Below are 14473 nucleotides of genomic sequence, written 5' to 3'. Positions count from 1 at the left end.
GTGTGCGTGCGTGCATGTGCATGTACACATGCGTGCGCACGTACACGTGCATGCATGCGTGCGTGCGTGTGTACCTACACGTGCGTGCATGCGTGCGTGTACACGTACACGTGCGTGCATGCGTGCGTGCGTCCGTGTGTGTGCACGTACACGTGCGTGCCTGCATGCGTGCGTGCGTGTGCACGTACACGTGCGTGCAAGAGTGTGTGCGTGCGTGTGCACGTACACATGCGTGCGCACGTGCACGTGCGTGCGTGTGTGTGCACGTACACGTGCGTGCGTGCGTGTGTGCGCGCGTGTGCATGTGCACGTAGACGTGCGTGCGTCGTAGACTGGCGAGGTTAAGCTAACTCGCGTTAACGCTAACTCGAGTTACCTTAACTCGAGTTACCTTAACTCGAGTTAAGGCCCCGTGTAGACGCTTAACTCGAGTTAAGGTTCGTCTTGTAGACGAGGCTTATATGTTTATAATAATATTATTAGTCACAAGTTTACACATACCATTTTTCAAGGTTTACATTGATCAAGGGTTCATTTGCATTTTATAAATTTGATTAAAATATTGTTTTCTAGCTACAGCAAGAACTGGTCAAGATCCACTGCAATTACAGTACAACGTCCAGGAAAATCAAAAGTAAGTTATGACATCAGCAGTGACTAGAATTATAGTGAAGATTTTGTTCATTGTACGATAGGTCAGTGTAGTTAGATTCTCCTACCAGACATCTGTCTCTGAAGCACAGACTGAGCCACATCCTCTGGTAGTCGCGGAGGGGGTACAGGTGGTGGATTGCTTACTACACCAGCAACCACTTGGCTACCCTGTCTGTCTGGTTTCTCTAGACCCGCAGGTTTCCATGATTCACCTTTCATTGCAGCCTGCCAATAGATCACAAGTTCACAATGAAGATAACTTTTTAAACAAGGACAGAGATTTTAGAGTATATAAATTTGCGTATATACTTTCCCTATATACTACTATACCTTTAACCTAAAATGTGTATGCAACTATGTGTGTATACCTTATCCATATTTTTACATACTATTAACCACAGAACATGCTACATAACATTAGACAAACTCCAGCCTTGCAAGTCAAATTGGCAAAGAAAACAAAGCAGAAAATATTAAATATCGAACAGTGTGAATTTGTTCTTCTTGCTGAGCAGGAGAAATGCTGTCTATAGCCGGATAGATGGTACATACCACAAAATAAATTATACTTGTGCAAAAAAAGCATATTCCACCAAGTACTATCGGAAGTTGAAAACAGCATGGCACCCCAATCCTGAAATAATAAACAAAAACTACAAAATCCATATAATTAATTATATTTCAAATCGCTACGACTGCTTCTCCATGATTTCCGTTATATACATTTACATTATCGTGTCTTGCACTGCTTTTAGACTATGGAATCCAACATTCTGTAAGAGGTCTTACTATATTAGTAAAGTCGAAATTAAAATATGCATGGGTGGAACTAGCTCCAAATAATTAACTTATATTACTATATTAGAAAACAATATTTTAATCAAATTTATATAAATGCAAATGACCCCTTGATCAAAGTAAACCTTGAAAAATGGTATGTGTAAACTTGTCAAGTTATATGTCAAGTTTAGAAAATGAGTCAACAAGGCTTGGTCATTTATTTGGCCTATGCTATAAGATCTGTTTACAGCCTTGGGGGGATAGAACTGGAGTAGTGTAGTAACAAAGAAGCAATACACTGGTGATGAATGTATCCACAGTAAAGGTACTTACAAGATATATAAGATAAAGCGGATGAAGTAGTTCTGACTGAAAAATCCAAGTTTGCTCAAAGCTACTGTGATGAACCGTTGATACCTGTCATAAAAATGCATGCTAACATGAGCTATAAACGTGCACATGTATAAGTGTGGGAACAGAGTGCATTTCACCCAATTGCAATATATAACAACTGGTTATAGTCACAAGAAAGCCAATGGTTAGCAGCAAGATACCTATACTGATAATAGCCTTACTAATTCCAGCTTAATGCTCTAGATATACTCACATTCTCTCATTTGTCGTTCCCTTCATGCGTTTGCCCCGGGGATATTCGAAAAGTCCAACAAGTATGCTGATTATGCTATTGGGCTAGGTCAAGGTTATATACGAAGAGTTACACTTTTAAGAAATAGTAATCTCTACAGAGTTTAAACTTGTGCAATTTACCATCAACTATTTTGTTATTCCTCCAACCTCGAAATTAAAATAATCCAAATAAGCTCCAAATAATTAACTTATGCTAATAAGATATTTCAGATGATGTACATTACAATAATATACATTAGACTAAAAATCCTAGCTCTGCTTTATTGGCAGCTAATAGTAATTATTGTCAAATACAAACATACAATAATAAATTTCTTGAATTATTAATTTCTTGAATCTAGTGCACAACATGAAAAGATACATGCCGTATAGTCCAAATCCCCAGTTTTTGAAAACCTGTGTGATGCCCATAACGCCACCAATAAATGTGACTGAAAAAAGCAATATACGTACTGTTATGAACATATGTATCATGTATGTCCTGTAATATTTATATGGATATTCATATGTTCATGATAATATATATGCATGGGTTCAACAAAAATAATTTTTATGGTTTATAATGGAAATTTGCCACTGCCTATTTTTACCAACTGAGCATAATTTGGCAATTATGACCGAATTGTGTGCATTAAGCAGTAAGTTCCATAAATCATTTGAAATTGCTGTATTTCCCATATGTGAACCCCTATGATCGGCACATGTTATCCACATATATCTATACATATATACATATGTCTAATATATACTTACGCAAGGCACTGGTTAGTGCCTGTTCATTTGCCCACATGGACCACTCAATTTGGCGCATCTTTTGGTATTTACAGAATATAACGTATTTCCTGCAGGAAAATGAAATAAATCCAAAAGACATTATCATGGCAACAACATTTCATTTGAATATGACTGTGGGAATTTGTAACACAACACAGCCATGTACAAACGTATTTTAAATATGATTACTTATCATCTAGATGTGCTTATTTCAATATAGCGTGAATTAAAGCAATTTAGCTATGGTATGAAGCCATACGCGAGAGGTATCGCTCTGCACAATCTCATTGGTAACTTTAGTCTGTTGTTTGATGCTTACTCTCAATCACAGGCACATATGCGAAAACACATATGCAGGGCCCAAATTATCCTTGATCTGGCACTTGGAACGTTTCAATAATAAAACGATGGTGAATCACTGAATAAACACAAAATGCATAATCAAAGTCTCGATGTCTACGTGGTTTTCCTGCCCGAGTGAGTCAGTTTTCTGCCTGCTCAGTCAGTGAGTCAGTGCCTGAGCACTACCTGGGCACTGCCAGAGCATTACCTGAGCACTACCTGATCACTAGCCTATGTAGATACAATAATGTAACCCAACAAGAGTAGGGTACTACTCTTGTTGGGTTACATTATTGTACCTATAGCCTATGCAGTGTCTGAGCACTGCCTGGGCACTACCTGAGCACTGCCTGAGCACTACCTGAGCACTGAGTCAGTGCTAGAGCTATGCCTGAGCCAGATGCCTGAGTGAGTCAGTGACGCTGAGAGGGTCCCTGGTACTATCTAATATGCCGGACCGTACCTCGCCTACTCTACTAACGAGTCTAGGGAGTCTTGTCCATCCTTCAATCCTGGGCCGAGACATGCGATTTAACGCCCAGAAGTGTTACATTCTGCGTGCAACACGGAAAAAAAGACACTATCGTACTTCTACGAAATAGATGGAAAATTTCTCCAGGAGGTTGAGTAAACTCTGTATCTCGGCGTAATTCTCTCTAACACCCTGAAGATATCAATAGTTTATGTGCGAAAGCCAACAGCACCATTGGCTTCGTCAAAAGGAATTTGAAATACGCGCCCAAAACGCTGAAAGCGGCATACAAATCTCTCATTCGGTCTAAGCTAGAGTATGCCTGCACAGTCTGGGACCCACATTTAAAAAAAGACAGAAAAAATTGAAATGATCCAACGCCGCGCAGCTAGATTCGTCTGCAACGATTATGGCAGAACCAACAGCGTAACTGCAATGTTACAATCACTTAATTGGCCGAATCTTCACCTACGCCGTAAAGAGAAGCGACTCAACCTTCTCAACAAAATTCTCTCTGGAAGTACTGTGATCCCAAAAGTCCAGTACATCAGGATGAGTCCATCGCGCACAAGGAGCAAAAACGACAACAAACTCGCAGTCATTAGAACCTCAACAAAAGAATTCAAGAACTCATTCTTTCCACGGACCATCGTGGACTGGTATGCCTGCACACAGACCGTAATCGACGCCATCTGTGTCGCGGTCGCAGCCGAGAGCGCCTAATTTCACCATGCCCCACCACCTGCGTCATAATACGCGTATACGCGGTCGACGCAGTACACAATCAAGATCAATAGTCGCCTACGCCTACTCCCTAACCCTAACCATATCAAATAGTTACCAGGGTATGGTCCGGTATACCCAGGGTACGTTCCGGCAGTACCCTGGGGGTCATTGACCCTATGAGCGTCAGTGAGAGAGTGACTATTAGACTGAGTGTCAGTGCCACAGTGCGAGTGGCAGACACGCAGCTAGTAGGGCCTGCATACCTCCCAAATCCCATTGGTTGATACAAATCACATGTCTGAAACTCCTGTTTTAATAAAACGTTTATGGTGCATTGTGACCCTAACCCTAATCCTAACCCTAATTAATATTTAATTAAAAAAATAACTAGATTTGTATCAACCAATGGCCATTTGGGAGGTATGCAGGCCCTAGCTGCGAGTCAGTGGCAGTGGCAGTGGCGCTCAAGGGGTCGTTGTCGTAACAGGTACTACAGATATGTACCCGAGGTACATATATGTATACACAAAGTGTGGCCCCAGACTTGTACTACAGTACAGTACGGTGATTGGATAGGATGATGTTAGTTGATAAGATAGGACTGGACATCTTCTCTATCCCTGAGCCCAGAAGTGTACCCTAATCCTAACCCTAACCCTAAACATACCTCATATAAAAATATAAACATAATACTAAACAACTTCAAACTACCTCGGGTACATATCTGTAGTACTAGTACCTGATACGACAACGACCCCATCTCATCTGCGGCAGTGGCAGTGCCAGTGCCAGTGGCAGTGGCACTGCCGCACTGCCACTGCCACTGCCTGGCACTGCCACTGGCACTGGCACTGGTAGTCGATATAACTTGTATTTATTCATTACCAGTTTAATCTTGAAACGGTTCAAGTGCTAGAGCAGCAAACATATTATCAGTAACAAACACTAGTGACAAAGGTTAGTACTATTACTAATATAACTCACCAAAAGACTACAAAAGTACAAATCTAACTCAGTAAACTCAGCGTGTAGCAGGAAGAACTGTCTTTAGATGGACCCTATTTTCCATGATCCTAGGCCCCAATCATCTTACTCTGTAAGTGCGTAGGTTGATGTATGGGAAATGAACCAGTCTATCTTTCCTGTTGCTGTTGTTACCAAAAGTTGTTGCGCCGCGGCGCCGCCCAGTCGGAAACGCAGAATGACGCGGGCAAACGGGCTCAGCATTCTCGCTTCTAAGGCCACCTATCAATATGTCTTTGAATTGATAAGAAATTCATTGATGAATAAATAATTGTATCTATGACCTATCTATACAGACATTTTAGTCTATTAACTAGTGTATTATTTCTATGGCCCCAACTTGCCTGTCAAATCTCGTGCGCACACCGCACGCACGAGGGCACCACTGGCACTGCGTCGATCATGGCGTCGATCGTCGATGGATGGGAAAGATCAGTAGCCTGAGTAGGAAAGCCGAAAAGGTACTTCATTCACTGTGGGATTAGATGATAATAAATAATCGCGAAATATATATACGTCCAACGTTTTACTAAATAAAACGTGGTTGTTTCCAACATTACTTGTGACATTCAGCCCATGCTTCAAGTTAATCAATAAATCGTGGCATGGCATGTTATTCAATTGTGGTATGCTTTCAATGTTTCATGACTAGTATAAGAATTATTCCCTTGGTTGAATGACATGTTGTTGATTAAATGTGTAATGACTGGTTATATAAGAGCTGAGCAAATAATCATCTTTCCAAAATCCATCTTTCATAAATTTTGCTGGAATATTATTTAGTAGCTTTGACAGTAGGCCTATCTCTATCAATTTAAGCACCTTCACCTTGACTTGAGTACCTCTAGTCTAGGCTCTAGATCTTCCTCTCCTACAATGGAAAAAGTAAATGTATTTTCTAGTGCGCCTTTAAAGTGTGTATTGGGTCATTCCGTGTCAAATCACCAAAAAAAAATGGAAATTTACACCTGACCTACTTCAAATTGGCTGAAATTTGGTTTATGGGCATGGGGTAATTTAGGCTGAAAAGCTGAAATTTCAAATTTCAGCTCCATCGGACAAACGCCAAACGGTTTTCACGCTACGCCACGCCCTTTTTTGGCGAGTTTGGCCAAAATGGACGCACCCAGCAATTTTCAAATGGTTATATCTCTGTAACTACTAGGCCAAATTGGTTGATATGGGTGTCTTTGGAAAGCTATACTTGCATAGGCAATCCAAATCTGTCATTATTTGTTATATAGAAGCAGTATAAAGTTTGATGACTTTTTGACCTTTACTTTGACCTTGAATTTGACCCTGTGGATCACGTAACCTTGAGATGAACTTCATTGAAAATTATACCTCAACATTTTTACCTTTTCTACATAATATACAAAAATTTGAGATATAATATTTTTTGTTTGCTTTCCAGCTCTTCTCAAAGTTGGCATAGTAGGTGCAATAACGCCTATATTCCTATGCAATGCTGTACATGTAGGCACATATTTATACCATACCAATCTATTTAAGATATCAAGTTAAACCCAAACATTGGCTTTGCTGTACATAACCTGATTGAGAATGACAGGTGGCAATAACATTCTAAATGACTATTCAGTATAATGGAAAATCATTATATTACCATGTTCTCAATTATCAATAATTCATTGATCATCAATGATCAAGTCCGGATGCACCTTTGAAATCCTCGCAGCATCGTTTTCTGAGATAAAGTACTTTCTGGAAGAGGATGATGTAAGAGATGGGGTGTTGATTGTACACAGAATATCATCTTCTGTAACCCAGCATTGATCTGTTTCCAATGGCCATTTGAATCGCTTGGTAGGTCCATGAAGGTGCATGAAATTGATGTGGTAGTCACCAAACTCCTCCGAAATTTCGTCCATCATGCCAATCCACGGAAAGCCGTCATAAAGACAGCAGACCAAGTTTTGTTCCTTTATTTCTGATTGCACAGATGGTTCTGGTTCTAGTTCTGCATCATTACTGTCTCAGAACTTCTTTGCAACATCACATGGCAAGAGTGCCTGTGACGGTATAGGAGGGACTGTCAAGCGACTAGTCACCAAGGCTAGCCTGCAGCGCCCATATAATGACCAGATTCTGACAGCGAACGGAATTATGGATTTCTACGTGGAGAATATCCCTGGTATCACGTTTTTCAATGTGACACCAGAGGATGTAACTCAATCAGCTTTAGAGTTAAAGAACAGGTTTGACATGGTGAAAACTATTAAAGGGACACTGCAATACCACAGATTAGTTCCAGTCTCCAACTCTACGCTACATGTGTACAAGTTGAGTAACCAAGCTGGCCCTGCGGATTTAGTACATGTTTCAGACAGTAATGATGCAGAACTAGAACCAGAACCATCTGTGCAATTAGAAATAAAGGAACAAAACTTGGTCTGCTGTCTTTATGACGGCTTTCCGTGGATTGGCATGGTGGACGAAATTTCGGAGGAGTTTGGGGACTACCACATCAATTTCATGCACCCTCATGGACCTACCAAGCAATTCAAATGGCCATTGGAAACAGATCAATGCTGGGTTACAGAAGATGATATTCTGTGTACAATCAACACACCCCATCTCTTACATCATCCTCTTCCAGAAAGTACTTTATCTCAGAAAACGATGCTGCGAGGATTTCAAGTGTGCATCCGGACTGGATCATTGATGATCAATGAATTATTGATAATTGAGAACATGGTAATATAATGATTTTTCATTAGACTGAATAGTCATTTAGAATGTTATTGCCACCTGTCATTCTCAATCAAGTTATGTACAGCAAAGCCAATGTTTGGGATTAACTTGATATCTGAAATAGATTGGAATGGTATACATATGTGCCTACATGTACAGCATTGCATAGGAATAGGCGTTATTGCACCTACTATGCCAACTTTGAGAAGAGCTGGAAAGCAAACAAAAAATATTATATCTCTAATTTTTGTATATTATGTAGAAAACATGTTGAGGTATAATTTTCAATAAAGTTCATCTCAAGGTTACGTGATCCACAGGGTCAAATTCAAGGTCAAAGTAAAGGTCAAAAGGTCATCAAACTTTATACTGCGCGACTATAACAATAACTGACAGATTTGGATGGCCTATTCCAATTTAGCTTCCAAAGACACCAATATTAACGCATTTGGCCTGTAGTTACAGAGGATCATGACCATTTGAAAATTGCAGGCGGCGGTGCGTCATTTTGGGCCGCAAATTGCCAAAAGGCCGCTGGCCGATAGCGCTGAAACCGTTTGTCCGACGAGACTTGAATCTTGAATTTCAGCTTTTTCAGTCCTAATAATTACCCCATAAAGCAATTTCAGCCAATTTTGGAAATGGGGTTAAGGTGCTACCATTGGGCTGCCATCTGACACGGATGACCCTACTGCCGAGATTTTGCTCAGAAAACTAATATAGCTGAATATTAGTCTCACCTGACAGCGGAAAATATCACTGATATACACCACATTAAAAATACTAAGATTTTATGGAGTTATACTTATAGCATAGAAAATTGGATATGAACACATCGTAACAGCAATGCATTTGATTGTGTCGCGACAATGCCTAATGGCAGAATTGGTAAACTTGTATTTGTGTCGGTGATGAATTGAAAAAAAGGTGGGGCCGGTACGGTGGTTATGGCAGATAAGCGGTGGTGCCACAAGCTAATCCATACTTCCTGTTAGTTCAAGATGACAGAAAACGAATGTTTACAAAAACGATTAGTTTGAAACTGGCAGTTTTCGGTGAATACGAAGGTTCTAAGACATTTTATTGTTACTCTAGACAATTGCTGTTACTCAAGCAATAACGGTAGGTATCAAAAAAGTGGGGAAAACACTGGAAAATTCTCGCAATACACGCTTTAATTGTACGTATACCTAGGCTAGTATAATTAGTAATCCCGAACTCTAATCTTATCATCCCTTCCTTTACTTTAGTGGTAGTTCATAATACTAGTGTTACTGTAAAATTATAGGCCTATTGTTAGACGTTTAATCAATTAAGACATTTAATGATTAGGATACTGTATATAAAAGCAAATACTGTATATAAAACAATAGAAATGTTTCGTTTAAGGATGAAGGAGAAATGGCAGGTCTTCCTCTGTATTGGTATACATCTGGTGTTGTTTTCCTCGATATTTGACATCTACTTCACCACACCTCTTGTACATGGCATGACTCCATATCAACTGCCAGTATCTCCACCTGCAAAACGGCTAGTCTTGTTTGTGGCAGATGGACTGCGGGCAGACTCGCTATTTGGTGGGCATGCTAAAAGCGAAACGGCAAAATATTTGAGGTATATATATGTTTTATTGGTATACCTGCACCCCATCATCTAATTATAATTAGCCTATATGCTAACTCAAGTAAACACATCAACAAAATAGATGGTTGATAAAGCCATCTGTATTTGAAGCTATTACGTGATATGATTTTTGATAAAATGTTATTCAATGGTGGGATTTAAATGCAAATTAATACACATTTCCATATTTGTAGGCTTTCTAATAATTGTAGGTGGGAATTAGGTTATAAATAGGACACTTTTGTGTTTAGCTCATAGTCTAAAACTTGCAAAATAAAGATTAAGAAGTCCAAGTTCATCAGAAGGCAAGACAAGTTGTAGGTGTCATGACATGATAACATGGCCCGGTTTAAATATCTTTTAATGTCTAATAATGAAAGTGAATGTCTGAGAATAGAAATGTGTAGGTATATAGTATTTTAAATCAAATAAATATCATAATGTGTACTCATCTGCTAGGCCGTTTTCCTTTAAATGATGAAATACCCTGCCTAAATGAGGGAAACAATCAACTGTGAACATATTTACATAATATATACATGTGTAATGAAATTAAATAGCTGTTTGTATTTCATAGGAAAATCGTGGAAGACAGGGGTCCATGGGGTGTGTCCCATACACATGTGCCTACAGAATCTCGGCCTGGCCATGTTGCTATCATTGCTGGTATTTATGAAGATGTTAGTGCTGTAACAAAGGGTAAGGACAATTCTGGTACCGTTATTTTTGTACTTTTTGACATGTGAACATGTAAATATAGAATATGCAGTGATTGCTTGCATTTGAATCGGATAAATATTGTGTATACATAAGTAAAGGTGTTTACATGTGTTCCATCATAGATAGGTCATGTCAGCTATATAGTAGTTGCATGTTATCTCAACAACAAAGTGAAAAAAAATGTGATAAAACTCACTTTGTATGGTGGTATTTTATAAAAGGTACATTTAACCGTGTATAATTCAGACTAATTAATATGAGATTAATCTTAGGTATTGCCACTATGTCACATTTCATAGTGTCATTTCCTTTCTTAAATTAGGATGGAAAGAGAACCCAGTGCCATTTGACACCTTATTCAATGAAAGCCGATACACCTGGGCTTGGGGAAGCCCAGACATTCTGCCAATGTTTTCCAAAGGTACTAGTTTGTTTGATTATATTCTTGCTGCATACATGTAGCAGTTTTTCCTTTTTTATGATAAAAAGTTGATACTATATCAAGAAGAGATGATGAATAAATAATGACATTATGAATTCTTGCATTTGTTTTTGGATTTACTTGGAAGTGATCCAACATATGACTAATTTGTTTTTTCAGGTGCAACAGGTGACCATGTTTTCACTGATATGTATGAGCCAGACATGGAAGACTTCGCTTCCAAGGATGCATCCGTGCTTGATACCTGGGTATTTGAAAAAGTGAAGGTGTGTGTGACATATTATATATTATACACATTATATACACATATACACATTATATATCGTATTCGTACAGGAAAGCTGTCAACTGTCCTTGTATTATAGTCGCAGAATGCTTTTAAGGTAATTTAGGTCGGATATCACCACTATATATTATGGTGGGATATATTCATTCAACTTCCATTAATAAAAAATACATGTCTGAGACCTGTAGGTTTTCACAGTAGTAAAACAATGCAAACACCTAGTTAGGGCATCTTGCATATTGCCATAATTCCATTAAAGAATAAAATTTGCTATTCTAGTTCTGTTACTATGTGAAAACTTTTCAGGAACATTTACAGTCAGCAGGAAATAATGAAACGCTAGCAGATATGCTGTCCAAGGACAAGATTGTTCTATTCCTCCACCTACTTGGACTAGATACCCAGGGGCACTCTCACAGACCCATGTCTAGGTACTTTTGTAACTTGTTGGTTTTAATCTACCATACATAATATAATGCAGTAATCTTAAACCATTCTGAAAGAGTTTGTAAAAAATAGGCTATTGCAAATATATACAACTCTGTGTATGTCATATTTGTGTGGAAGTTTTGATGAATATCAATATTAGTAAATGAGTAAGTCCTCGAATATATCCGTATTGTTATTATATATTTTTTTAGTAAATTTGTGTTTTTAGGGAATACATGGAGAACATAGACCTTGTTGACAAGGGAGTGGAAACTGTTGTCAATGAAATTGAGGAGTACTTTCAACATGACCAGAAAACTGCTTATATTTTTACCTCTGATCATGGCATGACTAATTGGGGTATATATAAACTTATATTACAATTATTAGTTTGAAGCTTAAAGTTGTATTCAACATATAACTAAACCGGAACTTAGAAAAGGCAACTTAACAACAAAAATTTGATAGTTTACTACAGTAGTAAATAGATGTTGGTAGAATGCTGGTAAATACATTGCTAACAAAGTTAGTAATTTCTAATAATTAAACAATACTAGCTGGTAAATGCCTACAGTAATATGCAGATTTATACTTGTTTTTTTAACGAAAATTCAATTATGGTGACACCAGACGTCCTTTAAAATAACTGGTTTGGTATTTGGTATTTGTAGGGTCACATGGTGCAGGCCACCCACACGAGACGCTGACTCCGTTAGTTGCTTGGGGAGCAGGTTTACGTGCAGCAGAGAAAACCACAGTAACAGCCCCCCAGGATGATTATAGCAGTGAATGGGGATTGGCCTCTGTGCGACGTACCGACGTGAATCAGGCTGACATCAACCCACTCATGTCCTCACTGATTGGTGTTCCCTTCAGCATGAACTCTGTTGGTCTTCTGCCACTGGACTATCTAGAAGAATCGGATTCTTTCAAAGCACACGCTTTGTTTACCAACGCGTTGCAGGTTACAGAACAGCTCATGGTTAAAGAGAAGCAAAAGCTAGATATGACATTTTCTGTGATGGCAAGACCATTTCCTCTACTTCCTGCTTCTGAACAAAGCTCAAGAAAAGATAATGTGAAAAATCTGCTGATGGAGAAGGAGTATGAGGGAGCCATAAATGCCGGCAGAGAGCTGATTAATTTGGCATTGTCTGGACTGGACTATTATCAGACCTATGATTGGTAAATACAATTCAGCTAGGCAGACTCGTTAATATGATGCATGTTTGTTCTGACTATATTCTAACGAATTCTGGTATAATGTATGCAATATGTGTTCACATGTCATTTAAAATTATGGTATGGATTGTGGTTTTCCTTATAAACAGGCTGTTACTCAACATCAGTGTTGTGATGAGTTTCCTTGGCTGGGTTGCCTGCATCGTGATAGAAATACTGCAACATCACACAGACATCGTGCCACAGAGAAATGCACATGACCACGATGGGGAAGGCTTGCTGTATATACTGCGAGAAAACGTTCGCTTGTTACTGCTGCTTGCTGCTGTTTCAGTCTTTCTGGCTGGTATGTAATTTGTTTCAACCAATCTGCTATGTATGAGTATCATCCTATCAGAATTTATTGCTAAATGTTTAGTTAAAATGCTTTCGGCTGATACATTGTCTAGAATCCTAAATTATGCAAATGCAAATTGCTGTGTGTAACATAAATATGCACCAAAACTACATGTTAATGGAAATATTATATTTTGCTTCTGTGTTCATCTCTTTCAGACAGATCTAGCCCACCTATGTACTACGTGTACTGCTTTCTGCCATTCATCCTTTGGTCACATGTGCTGAGTCAGTATGTGCAATTTTTGAATGCTCTAACTAGTATTTAAGCAGCAGTTTTACAGAGATTTACTTGCGAAGGGTTGCATTATCAAAAACCCTTCCACGATTTAAAAAAGAATCGTTCACGTTTTGATAGCAAATCATTCGATACAAACAATTTGAAACATAGCAAACTATTTTTTTCTTACAGGCGGTTGGTATTTGGTGATGCTTTGAAGTACCTCATGCTAAATCAACAACTGATGGCAGCTGTGATGGCTGTGTGTTTAGGAATCATTGCTGTACAGATGTTGGTAAGTCTAAAACTAATGCAGAGGTGTCGTATCATAAAAATAAATCACTTAAATCATATCATTAAAAGTGCACGATATTTTGTTCAGTCTTTTCAACATTGTATTATAATCATGGGTTGACAACATGCTGAATACAAATGTATATAATGCACATGTCAATGTTGTATGAGAATTGAACTTTTTCTCAGGCCAAAGTAAGGCTAACACTCCATTAGGAGTGTTCCCAACTTTGATATCATTAATGATTAATGATTAGTGATTAATGATTGATAATCCTAACCCTAACCCTAACCCTAACCCTAACCCTAACCCAAACCCTAACCCTAACCCTAAATGACATTAAACCACAAACTAATATATAACCATGACCACATATATATATATATGTTATTATGACCATTAATGACATTAAAGTTGGAAACACTCCTAATGGAGTATCACCCCAAAGTAAAGGCCAAGACACACTGCAGCGACAGCGACCGACCGTAACGACAAACGACAAAGTCGCGGCGACTGGCGCAGCCACACTGTAGCGAGCGACAACGACCGACTGTAACGACAAAGTTCACCCAGCACTCACCACAGTGCCACTCATGAGCAAACGGCAAAAAACTCCTGCTGCTGCTTTTAAATAAATTGCTGTAAAAGCGCTCTATGTATAACGAGAATATAATACGCAGTGGCTGGAGGTACGCCAGCCGTCGGTCGTTCAAGCCCCTTTTTTGCGTTAGGGTTAGGGTTAGGGTTAG

General features: G+C 38.9%; 2 protein-coding genes across 4 annotated transcripts in view; one reads left to right on the top strand and one right to left on the bottom strand.

Annotated features, from left to right (window-relative positions):
- Positions 1 to 415: 415 nt before the first annotated feature.
- LOC106807737 (cytochrome b-245 light chain-like) lies at positions 416 to 5576 on the bottom strand. 3 transcript variants are annotated; one of them, XM_014810186.1, is made up of 7 exons: positions 5381 to 5576; positions 2836 to 2924; positions 2444 to 2513; positions 2042 to 2116; positions 1768 to 1851; positions 1207 to 1288; positions 416 to 879 (listed from the first exon to the last, which is right to left on the bottom strand). In XM_014810186.1, the coding sequence occupies exons 2-7, from the start codon at positions 2891 to 2893 to the stop codon at positions 706 to 708; spliced, it is 543 nt and encodes a 180-aa protein (XP_014665672.1). In that variant the 5' UTR covers positions 2894 to 2924; positions 5381 to 5576; the 3' UTR covers positions 416 to 705. The 3 variants fall into 3 exon arrangements, with proteins under 3 accessions (XP_014665672.1, XP_014665675.1, XP_014665673.1); XM_014810189.1 differs by lacking the exon at positions 5381 to 5576 and adding an exon at positions 5282 to 5332; XM_014810187.1 differs by lacking the exon at positions 5381 to 5576 and adding an exon at positions 4512 to 4541.
- Positions 5577 to 5798: 222 nt separating this feature from the next.
- The window catches only part of LOC106807736 (GPI ethanolamine phosphate transferase 1-like), a 13904-nt gene continuing 5229 nt past the window's right edge, over positions 5799 to 14473 (top strand). The window contains exons 1-11 of the mRNA XM_014810185.1: positions 5799 to 5880; positions 9521 to 9745; positions 10332 to 10453; positions 10797 to 10895; positions 11076 to 11182; positions 11509 to 11633; positions 11861 to 11991; positions 12303 to 12816; positions 12963 to 13159; positions 13369 to 13441; positions 13622 to 13724. Coding sequence (XP_014665671.1) covers positions 9522 to 9745; positions 10332 to 10453; positions 10797 to 10895; positions 11076 to 11182; positions 11509 to 11633; positions 11861 to 11991; positions 12303 to 12816; positions 12963 to 13159; positions 13369 to 13441; positions 13622 to 13724 — 1695 coding nt within the window. The 5' untranslated portion in view covers positions 5799 to 5880; position 9521. The remainder of the gene's footprint in view (positions 5881 to 9520; positions 9746 to 10331; positions 10454 to 10796; positions 10896 to 11075; positions 11183 to 11508; positions 11634 to 11860; positions 11992 to 12302; positions 12817 to 12962; positions 13160 to 13368; positions 13442 to 13621; positions 13725 to 14473) is intronic.

This window comes from Priapulus caudatus, unplaced genomic scaffold (assembly GCF_000485595.1).
Source record: "Priapulus caudatus unplaced genomic scaffold, Priapulus_caudatus-5.0.1 Scaffold231, whole genome shotgun sequence".
In the NCBI taxonomy this organism is placed as follows: Eukaryota; Metazoa; Priapulida; class Priapulimorpha; order Priapulimorphida; family Priapulidae; genus Priapulus; species Priapulus caudatus.
Note: the sequence above shows the minus strand (reverse complement) of the source record. Positions and strands in the feature narration are given on the sequence as shown.